This window comes from Ailuropoda melanoleuca, chromosome 7 (genome assembly GCF_002007445.2).
Source record: "Ailuropoda melanoleuca isolate Jingjing chromosome 7, ASM200744v2, whole genome shotgun sequence".
Taxonomy (NCBI): Eukaryota; Metazoa; Chordata; class Mammalia; order Carnivora; family Ursidae; genus Ailuropoda; species Ailuropoda melanoleuca.
The window spans coordinates 23,904,827-23,920,826 of NC_048224.1; the positions used below are offsets into that span (position 1 = coordinate 23,904,827).

The following is a 16,000-nucleotide window of genomic DNA, read 5'->3' on the forward strand; positions in this document are numbered from 1 at the left end:
AAAGTAAGCATTCTCAGATTTCAAAAGACACAAGCCATATTTCAAAATTTGTGAAAAGAAAAAAATCAGAAGAACATACATAAAAATTATTTAAAGTGGCTGCTCCTCAGGGTAGCCTGGCTGGCTCAGTCAGTAGAGCATGCAACTCTTTGACTTGGGGTTGTAGGTTCAAGCCCTATGTTGAACGCAAAAATTACTTAAAGGGAAAAAAAGGAGTGGGGAGGGACGGGTTAATAGTTATTGCTGTTTTGTAGTTTTTCTTTTTTTTTTTTTTTTTTAAGATTTACTTATTTATTTGAGAGAGAGAGAAAGTGAGTGTGTGGTGGGGGGAATCTCAAGCAGACACCCTGCTGAATGTAGAGACCAACTCGGGGCTCAATCTCACCACCCTGAGAACATGACCTGAGCCAAAACCAAGAGTCTAATACTTAATGGACTGAGCCACCCAGACAACCCAACAGTTATTGTTCTAAGCTCTACAAGGAATTTTCGATTTGCACCTTAGATTACTCATGTTTCAATCACCATTATTTTATATCAACTCAGAAAAGTTTTAAATTTTTTTGATAATTTCTGAGAAAAGACATCCAAATTTCCTATGCTAATTCTTTTCACTAATTACTAATTATACTGTGATATAATATGGGCTTTCCAGCAGAATATTAATCTCTATGTGTGTACATTTGAACTGCTTGTTAGCAACATTCATTGAAAGACCTCATCTGACCCACAGAACAACTAACAGAAAGTTAGGCAGGACAATTGTTATGATATTCGTTACGTTGATAGTAAGGAGAGGGCTCAGTAAAGAAAGATGCATCACTTGAAATCAACAGGTCAGCTCAGCTAGAATTTGAATACAGGCCTTTCTCATTTTTTTTTTTTTAAGATTTTGATTTTATTTTTATTTATTTCAGAGGGAGAGTGAGAAGGAGAGAGAAAGAGACAGCAAGCAAAAGCACAAGAGAGGGGGAGGGAGCAGACCCCCAGCTAAGCAGGGACCCCAATGCAGAGGACGATCCCAGGACGCTAGGATCATGACATGAGTCGAAGCCACTTAACCGACTGAGAGCCCAAGAGCCCCATGGCCTTTTGCATTCTGAATCCCCTGCTGATTTTCTCACCTGCCTGCTCACCCAGACAGGAGCCAAAGAGATCTAAAGCTTCTAGCACTGGAAATTTTTTTTCTCCCAACAAACTCTTAGCAAAAATTCTAGTAACAAAAAACATTTAAAAGTTGGACAGCTCTGTTTGAAATAAGGCAAAGTGCCCACAGGCTGCTCACTCTGTCTTCTTTCATCACTGGTACCCATTCCTCCACTGATTCAAGTAACCACCCATCTAGTCCAGCATCCTCGTATAACCAGTACCACAGAGCCTGGTGACATCATACCCCAAGGAGTTATGGTTAGTATATGGCAGAAGTGAATATATACCTTATATCTTAATCAAACGAGCATCTCTATTATAGTCTTCCTTCCTCATACTCTATCCATTTTGCTCACTGACAAACCAGACATAATACTGCTTCACAGCAGGACAGGGGTGGCATAACTTAGTTCTTTAAAAATATACTTGTAGGGAATCCTGGATGGCTCAGTCTGTTAAGCAACTGACTTCGGCTCAGTTTATGAACCCAGGGTCCTGGGAGTCTGCTTGTCCCTCTCCTGCTGCCCCTCTCCCTGCTCGCTCTCTCTCTCTCTAAATAAAATCTTTAAAATATATATACTTATAAAATAATAATAAATAAAAATATACTTGTTAAAACAAAATGGTAAAGGGGGAAACTCAAGAAAAAAATTTTCAAAGTCTGGGGCACTTTATGTGATATTAAAGGTCAATACTTGGGGCACCTGGCTGGCTCAGTCGGTAGAGCATACAACTCTTGGGTCTTGGGGTCTTGAGTTTGAGCCCCATACTAGATGTAGAGATTACTTAAAAATAAATGTAAAACCCATCATTTAAATAAATAAATAATAAAGGTCGATACTTATAACCCAACCCTCTGCACAATGTTAGCTCTCTATCATGTACATATACATGCCCTGGAGCTTGAGAGTCAAACAGAAAAATGGTATAAAATATGGTACACGGCTACTAGCTCAGTTACATTTCTAAGTTCAGCCTTTTTTTTAATCAAAGAATATCTTATGCTGGGGCGCCTGGGTGGCACAGCGGTTAAGCGTCTGCCTTCGGCTCAGGGCGTGATCCCGACGTTATGGGATCGAGCCCCACATCGGGCTCCTCTGCTGGAAGCCTGCTTCTTCCTCTCTCACTCCCCCTGCTTGTGTTCCCTCTCTCGCTGGCTGTCTCTATCTCTGTCAAATAAATAAATAAAATCTTTAAAAAAAAAAAAAAAAAAAAAGAATATCTTATGCTAAGCCCAGAGTTATGGATCAATACTACCAGAGCTAGTATAGTACACTCAAAATGTCTATGGAATAAAATGAATATAAAAAGAGCTAGTCTAATTTTAAGAAAAAGGGGTTGGGCCTAGAACCAGAATCACTTATTCAGGTTAATTTCAGCTGTGACCCAAACACTATCTCCACTAATAAAAATGCTATAAAAAATAAACAGGTCAGGGCAATATCATCAGTTGGTTATCAGAACAAACAAGGGGCACCTGGGTGGCTTAGTCAGTTAAGCACCTAACTTCAGCTCAGGTCATGATCCCGGGGTCCTGGGATGGAGTCCCAAATCGGGCTCCCTGCTCAGCAGGGGGCCTGCTTTTCCCTTTCCCTCTATCCCTCCCCCTGCTTGAGCTCTCTCTTGCTCGCTCAAATAAATGAAATTTTTAAAAATTTAAAGAACTTAAAAATTTTTTAAAAGAACAAACAAAAGATAAGCTAAAAAATTATTTCAGTCCTGTTTTACAACTGGTCATTTTTAAGTGGATGCTTTAAAACCACATTTCTTAAAAATCACAAAACATCAACTTCCTTCTGAGAAACATTTGTTAAAAAACATGTTAACCATAGATATCTGAAAAGGAGCCATGAACAACTATAACATGTCTCCAGCGTTCTTCAAGAAATGCATGCCCCTATCAGAAACCATCAGATCTAATCTGATGCTGAATACTTACATCCTCAGTCCAGTCATCTGTTGTCCACTCTTCCACAGAATTCTTCCAGGCTCCTGTTGACAATAATCATAGTTTACATCACAAAGCCAAATACTATCTTACTCCAAATAATTCTGTTGTATACTGCACAAGATGTGTCATGTATCTCATCAGTAACTTAGTTCACAATCCGAGAAATATAAAGCTCCTGATCTACTCTCAATGTCATGTTGTCAAATACCAACTTAGCTAAGTACTATCCACAAACTCAAAGCAATTTCTCAAACTGATTTTGCATCAGTATAGATCATATTCAAGTAATTCTGCCACGCGTAAGAAAGGACAAACACAGCACAAGTACACACAGTGAGATCCTTACGATACATAAAATTTAAAACAGAACAAAATTCATTATAAGGCTGGTCTGCCTTGGCCCCTAATTTCAAGTAGATTACTGAATTACTGAATTTACAGAAGCATCCTTTTTATAAGCTATTTGTTCCATTCTATGATTTCCTAATAGATCTCCAGCAAAGGTTAGTCCTGCTCACATAAAGTATGGTGCTATAACTTCTGATTAGGTCCAAAGGATCTGCTCAAACAATTGTTACAGAACAAACATCTATCAAATAATTTATGCTTTAAAAAGAAAGCATTTGTGGGGGCACCTGCGTGGCTCAGTCAGTGTCTGCCTTCTGCTCAGGTCATGATCCCGGAGTCCTGGGATCAAGCCCCAAGTCAGGCTTGCTGCTGGTCTGCTACTCCCTCCCCCTCCGTCCCTCCCCCTGCTCCTTCTCTCTCTCTCAAATAAAATCTTTTAAAAAAAATTTTTTTTTAAAAAGCATTTGTATCCAGAAATGCTGACTTTAGTATTCAGAGATCCTGTATAAGTACAGACCCATTATTTTAAACTACACATGCAAATACATACCCAGAGAAAATGGTTTTAAAAGAAAATATACCAAGATATCAACTATAACTACCCCCAGGAAGTGAAACTGTGAATGTTTTTGTTCCTTCCAACAGGAAGAAATGAGCTGAGCATCTGACCTACAATGAGGTCTGTGCGTGGAGAGGACAAAAGGAAGAGAAGTGAGGGAACACTCTTGAGAAAAAAGGGCAGGTAACCAGATCTAATCTCCTTGGAATCAGGTCAATAACCTAATAACCAGCTGCCTCATAAATAAATAATGGTATTACCTAGGAAAAGAGTCCTTCTCTATGGAATGCTTTTGTTTGGATGTCCCTAGTTGAGGACTGGTTATGGCAAACATATAATTGATGAATTTATGCAGTATGGCTCCCTATAAAATATCACCTAAGATACGCTATTACATGGGAGATTTTTCAAACATGAAAATATTCCCTGCTGTGAGAGAAACCTACACCCGTCACTGATAAACTTCATCTATTATTGTGGATCATAGGGCATATATATTATAGGAAGGAAGAACGTGGACACAGGCACTCCTTGTTCTTCTGTGCCTCTCAACTGCATGTATCCATGAAATAACTATAAAGATTCACAGAGAAAGATCTGAACTGACAATCTGATCCTTTGTACATGTTCACTCATCATACCTTTTAATGGTTTCCATAATTTTTCCATGAAGGTCATAAAACAAGTATGAATTTACGTGGTCCCAAAACATCTCTCTGAGTTAAAATATGTTCTTAAAACTAGAAAAAAGTTCTAGTCTAAGTGAAAAAAACAAAAGGTGCAATTAGTCCCAGCCAGAAATCAGTACCGAAAACTTGTTCTCTAAGACCTCTGCACAGCCTTCTTAGAGTCACCCTATACACAAAGCTAAATAAATCTAAAGCAAGCCATCTACCTACTCTCCACTCTTATATTCCTTCTGCAGTGTGACTTTCTTCTAGGTACTAATAATACATAATCTCCAATCTTTGAATATATCTCCTTCGAGACTTCTCTAAGTAAATGTATAGTTTTAAAAGGACACAATTAGATTAATTTATAGGATGGCCAGTAAGTACACAGTGTTTTCTTGGTGCCACCTCCATGCAACCTACCATATGCTCACACTGTCGAATTCATCATAGGAGACAGTATTCTAAAGCTTAACAAATTTTACGAAAAGCTGAGGCTCCACCTAAGCAGTTTTAGGAACATTCTAATCAAGAAACTGAAGACCGGGGCACCTAGCTATACGGGTCGGTAGAGCATGGGACTCCTGATCTTGGGGTTCTAAGGTAAAGCCCCACATTGGGTGTATAAAATCTTAAAAAAAAAAAAATCTTAAAAGTTGGAAAATAGCTGGAAAGATACATATAAAGAAGGGATATTCCAAAGGAGAAAAATAATGATGAGGCGTTAAAAAACCCTCTAAATAAAATATTAAAAACATCCTAAAGTTTACAACATACGTTCTTTTCCAAAAAATTTTAAGTTGTGGTAAAATACTCATAAAATTTACTATTGTGATCATTTTAAATGTAGTCAATGGTACTAAGTTAAAGCACACTTTCATATACGTGATGTAGAGACTGGTCTAACACTTGAGAGAAGGGTATTTTGAAAATAATTAAAACACAAATTTAGACATGGAAAATACAGTCAGAATCGGAGTACATTCAATAATTGGCAGAAGACCATGTATATAGTTACAAGCAGAAGGGGGTATGTCAGGCAACAGAGGAGATAGCCCCTTATCAGAAATGAGGGCCAACTATTGCAGTAAGCCATCTTAAATACACAGAATATAAAAATTATAAGACATTACATATAGACGAATACAGGTTCAAGTCCTAATCCCATTTAAAATATTAAAATTTTACAGTAAGACTTTGGTCCCCATTATAGACCTATAAACCTACACCTCAAACTATGGGAAAATGTCAGTAACATGAACTTATTTTCAGCTTAAAACAATAAATTTGAGGTGCATGCTTTATGTTCAACTTAACTTGATGTTAGCCCTCTATTAAGAGCACATATAAGGCAGCCTCACAGGAAAAAGGAAAATGATGAGGTAAAAATCTATACTGCCTTGAAGGCCAATCTGTAAAACACTTCCATAATCAAAAGCTGTTAATCAAGTAGCTGCAAAAATATAGTTTTTACAATTTTCACCTGATGTTTTCTTAGCTAGCCTTGATTAAAACGGAAGATACTGTAAGCATTTTAGAAGTTTCTTTTTTTTTTTTTTAAAGTAAGCTCTGTACCCAACATGCGGCTTGAACTCATGACCCCAAAATCAAAAGTCACATGCTCTGCAGACTGAGCCAGCTAGGCACCCCCATTTTAGAAGATTCGTAACTAAGGGAAGTTTTTAAATTAAAACAACCATACCTTTAAGTCCATCAGAATTTCTGTTTGGCAGATCCTGAGCTACATTATGAACATCTGATGCCAGTTCTGCAGATCAATGTACAAGGGAAGGTCTTAACACATTAAAATAATAAAGGTATTCATCAAAAGAGAAACTGGTCAGCAACTTGAACAGAGAAAGTAAAGCGTCAAAGCTAAGTCTATGCTGTGCATCAGAGAAGAAAACTTACTGCAATCCATACTCCGACAGCCCACTGTGACTCAACTATAAATCCCATTAGCCAGATGGCCTTTGAACACTCAATTCCATCAACTACCCTTGTTCAGATTCCCAAGTTCATCAAACTCACTTCCCACTTGTTATGAGCATTCCAATGTTTAACAAGTTGTTTATCGTATGTTTAAATTTAATAAATTAGCATTCTGACTAGCCTTCGGTCTATTTTGGTTAATGGAGGTTAATGCTTCTAAGGAATGGATTATCTGGTCAAAAATCAGGTTTCTGAGCCTATAATTATGGCTGAGGGCCAGAGTCCGACCTCTGTGTTTTCAACAAGACAATGCCACTCTATGAGGCCCCTAGAGAAACAGCCAGGCTCTATCAACGGAATCCCTTAACTGTGTTCTGCATTAAACACGTCTGCTTATTTTTTAGCAAGGAACTGACTACTCTAAATGAGAATCAGGGGAGAGAGACAAGACAGAAGGGAAAAGAGCAGGAGGCAGAATGAGGGAAAAGAAAAGTAACAGTTAATCAACTAATTCAACATTGTTTCAATAGCTGATTTCAAAATCAGTAAAGGTTATGAATAAAGCCACTTTACATTCTGTGCAGGTTTTTGTGTGGCTATGTTTTCATCTCTCTTCAATAAAAAAACAAAGGTTGGGATCGTAAGACTGTGTTGTGAATGTTTGCTTTCACACCAGGAATGTACCAGTTATTCTGCCACCTTCACTAACACTTGGTATTGTCAGTTTCCTTCTGTATCCTTTTTTTTTTTTTTAAAGTAACCTCTACACCCAACATGAGGCTTGAACCTACAACCCCAAGATCAAGAGTCACATGCTCTACTGACTGATCCAGTCAGGTGCCTCTCTAAAGCCATTTTTATGAATGAAAAGTGGTAACCTATTACGGTTTTAATTTGTATTTCTCCTATGACCAACAATAATGAGCACATTTTTATCTTCCTCTTTGAAGTATCTGTTCAAATCTTTTGCTTATTTTTTATTAACTTTTTATTTTGAAATAACTACAGATTCACAAGAAGTTATCCACCATCCTAATGATTACATGCCCTATAATTATAGTACAACAATAAAAAAACTGGAATAGATACAAAGTATGTGTATAGTTCTAGGTTATCTTTTTATTTTGGTAAAATACACTTAAAACACACTTTTTTGTGTGTGTGCAAAAAACCATGTTATCCCTTAAGTGTAAAACTCCTTACCAGTAAGTATATGCACAATATTATACAAACCAACACCACTACCCATTTCCACAACTTTTTCATTTTTTGTTCATTTTTAATTGCTCATTTATTTTATTGGGTTACTTATGAGTTGTAAGAATTCTTCATATATTCTGTATAAAAATCCCTTTTTGAATGGGGGTTTGGGGGTGTCTGGCTGGCTCAGTTGGTTGAGCATGCGACTCTTCATCTCTGGGTTGCAAGTTCAAGCCCCATGCTGGGTGGAGAGATTACTTAAAAATAAATTAAAAATGGGAGTTTTACAAATATTTCCTCCTAAATTATGCCTTGTCCTTTCATCTTAATTTTATTCTTAAGAACCAAGTTTTTCTTTTATAATTCATGCTTATTGTGCCTGTATAAGAAATCTTGACTAACCCAAGGTGGCCTAAGATTTGCCCCTGTATTTTCTTTAGAAGCTATGCTTTCAAGGTTTCATATTTAGAACTATTACCTACTTGATGTTATTTTTTTTGTGCAGGACAGTATAATATATACCACTGAACTGCCTTGAAACTGTTGTCCTAAATCAATTAATTAGCCATATATCTGTGGGTTTATTTCTAGATCTGCTATCACATAATTGATCAGTCTCAATGATTTTACCAAATCCACAGATTATTGTAGCTTTAGAGTAACTTTTCAAGGGGCCCCTGGGTGGCTCAGTTCATGATCTCAGGGTCATGAGATCAACCCCCGTGTTGGGCTCCATGCTGGGTGAGGAGCCTACTTAAGATTCTCTCTCTTTCTCTCGCAAAAAGATTCCCTCTCTCCCTCTGCTCCTCTTCCCCCCTCAAATAAATAAATTAACTTTTGAAATCAAGAGTACGATCTAAACTTTGCTATTCTTTTTCGAAATTTTTTGGGTTATGCCAGTGCCTATATTTTTCTGTAAAAACTTTTTTTAAAAAACATCTTATTTATTTCCAGAGAGAGAGCATGCAGGTGAGCACAAGCAGGGGAGGAGCAGCAGAAGAGAGAAGCAGGCTCCCCCCTGAGTAAGGAGCCTGATGTGGGACTCCATCCCAGGACCCTGGGATCATGACCTGAGCTGAAGGCAGACGCTTAACCGACTGAGCCACGCAGGTGTCTCTTCTATAAAAACTTTATTTATTTTATTATTATTTTTTTTTAAGATTTTATTTGACAGAGATAGAGACAGACAGCGAGAGACGGAACACAAGCAGGGGGAGTGGGAGAGGAAGAAGCAGGCTCTCAGCAGAGGAGCCTGATGTGGGGCTCAATCCCAGAACGCCAGGATCACGCCCTGAGCCGAAGGCAGATGCTTAACGACTGAGCCACCCAGGCGCCCCCTTCTATAAAAACTTTAAAATCAAGTTGTCAATTTACACAACAAAAATCTGCTAGGATTTTTTCTTAAAGAATTTATTTATTTATTTGAGAGAGTGAGCGCACGCACAAGTGGGAGAGGGGCAGAGAGAGGCAGACTCCCCACTGGGCAGAGAGCCCAATGTAGGACTCGATCCCAAGACTCTGGGATCATGACCTGAGCCTAAGGCAGATGCTCAACCAACTGAGCCACCCAGGCGCCTGCTAGGATTTTGATTAAACTTGTACTACACCTTGGGGCACCTGGGTGGCTCAGTCCTTGGGCGTTTGCCTTCGGCTCAGGGCGTGATCCTGGCGTTCTGGGATTGAGCCCCACATCAGGCTCCTCTGCTGAGAGCCTGCTTCTTCCTCTCCCACTCCCCCTGCTTGTGTTCCCTCTCTCGCTGGCAGTCTCTCTGTCAAATAAATAAATAAATAAAATCTTTAAAAAAAATTTTTTTTGTACTACACCTAAACACCAATTTGAGAAAAAATAACTTTTTTATAATATACTGAGTGATGAAGTTAATACACACGGAGTATCTCTCTCCTTTTTGAGTCTTGGTATTTCTCATCAAGATGCATAATTTTCAACATACAAATACTGCACACACTTTGATTTAATATAAGTATTTCGTGCTTTTTTCATACTACAAATGGTACTTTTTTCCCTTTTTCTCATTTGCAATTGTTCATTGTTAGTACAGAAACACAGTCTTGATTTTAGGGGTGGTCACACAAGTATATGTATTTGTTTGACTTCACCTACTTGTACCCCTTAAAAAGGATAAATACTACCGTCTATAAAATATATCTCAATAAACCTGACATTTTAAAGAAACCAGCAAGAAAAATTTTCACAAGGTGGACTACCATGAATTCGTATGTCCAAAAAGAGCGTCAGTAAAAACTAAGTTTCACAACAGTGAGAGTTGAAATATATGAAAATGATATATCCTTCCATTTAATTCTTCTTGAAACTTTTGACTACATATTTTAAATATAAGATTTTCATAAGTAGCAGTCTTATCATGTTGCTTATCATTACACTTCTTCCTAAGTATTCATGTTTTTTGAGGCTACTAATTTTTTTCCCACTTTCTCTTTGTTGATGGTTTATAGAACTGTATCTATCGAACATCTACCTAGCATCTTTTAAAGAGGAATAACAGGTTTTTCCTCTTTCCAACCCTTTTAACTTTTTTCATTCCTTATTGCAATGATTACAACCTCTAGCACACTGGCATAGAGAAATAGTAAGAGTAAACTCCTTTATTTTGTTCCGGTGAAAAAATATACAATACATCACCATTAATCCTAACACCTGCTGTAAGTTTTGTAGATATCCCTACCTGATTAAGGAAATTTCCTTGTATTCCAGACTTGCCAGTTTTTTTAAAAAAATCAGAAATGGATGTTGGGTTTTGTCAAATGCTTTACCTTATTGAAATGGTAAGAATTTTCAGCTTTACTCAGTTAACGTATGAATAATACTTATTTTTGTTATTGAGATGTAATTCCTACCGCATAAAATCCACTCTTTCAAAGTACACAATTGAGCAGCATTTAGTATATTCACAAGTTGTACAACAATTATGACTATTCCAGAATATTTTCATCACTGCCAAGAAGAAATCTTGAACCCATTAGTAGTCACTCCCCATTTTTCCCAAACATTCCCAACCCTATGCAACCAACAGTCTACTTCTATGTATCTGCATGATCTGGACATTTCATACAAATGAAATTAGAAAATATGAAGTATGTGGTCCTTTATGCCTGGCCTCTTTCACTCAGCATTGTTTTTAAGATTCATCTACGTTGCAGCATTCATCAGCACTTTATTCCTTTTTATAGCAGAATGAGCATTCCATTGTATGGATGTTATACCATATTCATCCATTCACCCACTGAAGGACATCTAATTTGTTTCCATGTTTTGGCTACTATGAAGTATGCTTCTATGAACATCTGTATATAAGTTTTTACATAAAGCTAGGTCTTCCATTCCCTTGAATATGTATCTGGGAGGTGACTGGTTTTTTAAGTTAAAGAAACTTGACTACCAAAAATACATTTAACATGGCCATGATGTATTATCCTTTTTTATCTTACCGAATGGTTTTCCAATATTTTAGCTTAAGATTTTTACATCTCTGTATTGAAGAGTGAGATTAATCTATAATTTCAAATGTTAGCACAAACTTTATTGACATGATGTCAATCTTTTAATATCTGATATTAATTACAACTGCAATTATTATAATTATATTAAAATATAAATTATATAGATACATATTACAATTATAATAATTACCATTATACTTAATATCAAAATCCCTTTTTTCATTCCTACAGCCAATTACGTATGCTGCTTCTCCTTCCCTTGATCAGTCTCAGAGTAAGCTTACCAATTTCATTAATCTTTTCAAATTACCATTTTTACAACATTTGTTGATCCTCTCTATAATATCTTTGATTTCTAGTTCATCGATTGTGTTTCCGTGGTGCTGGCACAGTCCTGTTTTTTGACCAGGATAAATACTATACAGATGTTTGCTTTTAGATTCTTTATTTAACTATACTTTTATATTTGCGGTTAGAATTAATGAATTGTCAAAATAGGTTTTTATAAATACAACTGCAATAGTTAATATATATATGTTACCATGAAAAAAATCCTAGGAGCTCTATTAAATAAACACGCCAATTAACAACTTTTTATCCATGAATTTCCAAAACGAAATTATCCAAAAACAACAGGCTACAGAAAAAATTTACAAAAGCAATTGGTGCCCAAATTTACCTATCATCCACACTTTCTCTGGCCACATTTACATCCACCATCAGGAATGGTACTTTTCAGTAACAAGTCATCTCCGAAGAAATTCTATATATCCCTGACACACTGAGATTTGAGTGTGATTTTGCACTGACTTACACAGATTAATTAAAGGCTCTCCCTCAGAGTGCAGAAGGAAAAAAATCAAATACCTTATGGTCAATGAGATTTTTAAGTGAGACTTTGGAGGAAAGAACTAACAGTCTCAGAGGTGTAGGACAGAGGCCTGTTTTTCATTCTTCTGCATGGGCCCACCTTTGTATGTTAAGGACTCAAACATTTAAAACACATCTTTGACAACAGACACTTACCAGTTCCCTCATCTGCACCATTCTGAGTAGCTTCCCAAACTACTGGCTTTGTAACACACCCATCTATAGATGGAGAATCTGAATAGTCTGCAGGATTAAATGTCCTTGGGTTTGAAAAAAATAAAGAATTAAGGCAAGTGCAACAAGTACCAAAGTCACAAAATCAACTATACATCATCTTCCTCCCCAACCAAAAAAACCCCATCCCTTCTAAAAGCCACAATAAGAAACTCCACCCTCCTTCTCCTATTTAATTATAGCTAATTCTTCTGGCCATCAGGATGCAAATCTTCTGAAAAGCAGTGACTGACTAGGGACCTTCCAAACACTCTTGCATGACGCCCTTACTTAAATTGCTGCCCTCTGCATCCTAAAGCAGATGTGCACAACTATAATTGTATTAGGAAGAATAAGGGCTCTAATGGAAAGCTCCCTTAAAAACTAAGGCCAGATGTAAACACAGTCTTTTCTTCTCAAGTCAGAATCCAGATCATTTTTGTGTAGAAACAGATCTAAAGAAAATGTTTCATTCAGGTTTTTTTTTAACCATTAAAATTCTAAACACCCATGATTCAGAAGTCTAACTAAAGCCAAATTAATACCATCTCTAAAATTTTCAGAATTTAAAATTTTTTTCAGCTTTATTGAGATCATCATTGACAAATAATGAAAAAAAATCACCAAGGAATATTTTTGAAAGTAAACTGCAAAATCCACTAAATAGTCTAAAGCTACTGGGATGGGCACATACAGTATGTTTAAGTGTTCCAGCCAGTTTGTTCCCTATGTATTCATCCTTCCTTTATCCACAATGAGCTCATGCAAGAAACAGAAATGGCAAGAGGTATCACTGCAGTCAGCAAACACCTCCCCACCTCCCCACCCCTCCAGGGCTGCCCTGGAGCTAGGGAGAGACAAAGGGGCTTTGCTGGAACCAATTCCCTTCCTTTCTTGACTGTCATTTACAGATGGCTTCTACAAAAAACTTAAAAACCTTTCCTAAAATTCCAGAGGAAGCTAATGCTTTAGAAGCAGCAAAAAGTGAGAAGAATAACCAGAAATTATGAGTAAACAACAGATTATACTACCTGGGGGGGGGGAGAAACTATCACTTTTACATATATAAACACTGCATTCCTATTCAAAGACAATTGCTGGATTTATTTACATAACTCTTAGGCAGTGGTTTTCCACTAGGGTGATTATGCACCTCCCTCCCAAGGAACATCTGACAATATCAGAAGTCTTTTTGATTGTCACAACTTGAGGAGGGGTGCTACTGACATCTAGTAGGGGAGGGATGTTGCTAAACATACTACAATGTAAAGGATACCCCACCACCTCAACAAACTATTATTAAATCTAAAATGTCAACAGAGCTAAGGATAGAAATTACACTCTAAAGCCCAATGCAATACAATTTTATTTGTACTATTTCACTTTTTCACTATTTCCTCTTTTTAATATAGAATTACATCAGACTCACCAGGATAAATAAATTGGGTACAAGACAGAGGAAGAAAAACACTGGGAGTAGTAATCAGAAAGGGTAGTAACTATAAAAACAGGATGGCTCAGACTTACCCCATGCCTTGGGTTGAGAATCTTCCTGCCCCTCTCCCTCTTCCACGTCCAAATCCTTAAAAAGAAAATAGTACTGTTAAATAATATTTATGTCCTACACAATTATAATCCTACCAACTTCATTCTCTCATGCAACCACCCAAACACCAGCTTCATTGTTCCTAACAGCACCAACATTCCTATCCAGTGCACCCAATCTGCCAGTCCCTACTGACACTATATACACAGTTACTGATTTTAAAGGATAGAAGGGGTTTAATTCTGCTTTTATAGTACTTGTGATATGCAGCAGCTTAACACAGGCAGCTTACATTACTAACTATTCTGGGGGTGCCTGGGTGGCTTACTCGGTTAAGCATCCAACTCCAGGTTTTGGCTCAGATCATGATCTCAAGGTTATAGGATCAAGCTCCACGTCAGGCTCTGCACTCAGCACAGAGTCAGGTTACTCTCTCCCTCACTCCTCACCGCCCCCAATCCCCCTCCCTCAGCTCATACACTCTCCCTCAAATACATAAAAGCTTTAAAAAAAAAAAATAAGAGAGAGAGATCATTTTATTCAGTGACTCTCCAGTTTTTCTCAACATACCAAACTGTGGACTAAAGACCTAAAATGCAAGAGGTATAACTATACAACTCTTAGAGAAAATACAGAGCAAAAGCTTCATGACACTGAGTTTGGTAATGATTTTTTACATATGACATCAAAGACACAGGCAAAACAGACAGACGTTAGATTTGTGCACCAAAAGACACCTATAGAGGCACTTGGGTGGCTCAGTCAGTTAAGTGTCTGTCTTCAGCTCAGGTCATGGTCTCAGGATCCCGGAATGGAGCCCCACATCAGGCTCCCTTCTCAGCAGGGACTCTGCCTCTCCTTCTGCTCCTCCGCACCTCCACTTATGCTCCCCCCCAAATAAAATCTTTGGGGGGAAAAAGACACCTATTATGGGGGTGCCAGCTAGCTCAGTCAGTAGAGTATACAACTCTCAACCTTGGGGTTATAAATTCAAATCCTTTGTTGGGTACAAAGATTACTTAAAAATAAAATCTTAAAAAAAAAAAGATACGAGGTGCCTGGGTGGCCCACTCAGATGAACTGTATGGTATGTGAATTATATCTCAAGAAGTTATTTTTGCACTGAAGTTAACAATGAAGAAAGCAAGAGAAAAAATACAAGAAACACAAAGCCTAAGGCAAAAATTAAAGAAATCGTGCCAAGTATCCTGGAAAAAGAGTATCAACTACATGTATCTCCGTCTCCAAAGATCAAAAGCTACACCCAACTATTGACCACAAACATGCCAAATATCGTAAGTAGATTTTAAAAAGTCAAATCCATTATTCCCATAAATTTTTGCAAGATAACAAAATTGCTCTTTCCTATTTACCTGGCTAATAATGCTACCAATAACATTGTTTTCTGTGTACTTACCATTTCCCTACATTGTTATCTGGTATAAATAGCTATTTCTATCTAATAGCTCATAATAAAGACTTGGGGTCTTTTAATTAAAGAAAACAAAAAATAAAAACAAAAACACAAGACTAAAGAAGATTATCATAAAGAATAAACCAATATTATGATACATGCTACCTTTTCCCCTAGGGGTCTCTCTAGGGACTCCGCACATCTTTGTTGAAGCGCTGCTCAAGTATTCAGTTAATATTTATGTTTTTACACTGACAGCCTGAACAGAAAAGTTGCTCATGTCCCTTGAAAAAGCCAAAACACAGAAAACAGCCAATCGCCTCTAGGGAGGCGGACCCTAACTGCAGACGTTCCCCACCGGCCCAGTGCCCAACATGTGTGACCTAAATAGAAGCAAATAGGGACAGTGATCCTAATCTGACAGAAAGCAATCCCTTTCCCGCATCTTCACAATATTGTATGGAGCGCTTTGCTAACAGCCAAATGTGCCAGAACCTGTGATCTTGAATTTTTTACTGCAGACTCTGAGTCATCAGAAACATCATGAAACATCTTTACGCAAGGTCCTGACTAGTTCTAAGGCTTTTTGTATAGACAAAAATTCCCAAATTTTCATGACTGGTTCAATTATAAAAACAGTTGCCATGTTGACTATGAGCTGCCTCTA

General features: G+C 37.4%; 1 protein-coding gene across 9 annotated transcripts in view; it reads right to left on the reverse strand.

Moving 5' to 3' along the window:
- The window catches only part of UBAP2 (ubiquitin associated protein 2), a 126,963-nt gene that overhangs the window by 31,336 nt on the left and 79,627 nt on the right, over nt 1–16,000 (reverse strand). For 8 of the 9 annotated variants that reach the window (XM_019809925.2, XM_011237252.3, XM_034664029.1 and 5 more), the window contains 4 exons: nt 13,901–13,955; nt 12,317–12,420; nt 6,381–6,446; nt 3,089–3,141 (listed from right to left, as the gene is read on the reverse strand). In XM_019809925.2, coding sequence (XP_019665484.1) covers nt 3,089–3,141; nt 6,381–6,446; nt 12,317–12,420; nt 13,901–13,955 — 278 coding nt within the window. The remainder of the gene's footprint in view (nt 1–3,088; nt 3,142–6,380; nt 6,447–12,316; nt 12,421–13,900; nt 13,956–16,000) is intronic. The other variant, XM_034664028.1, reaches the window with a different exon arrangement.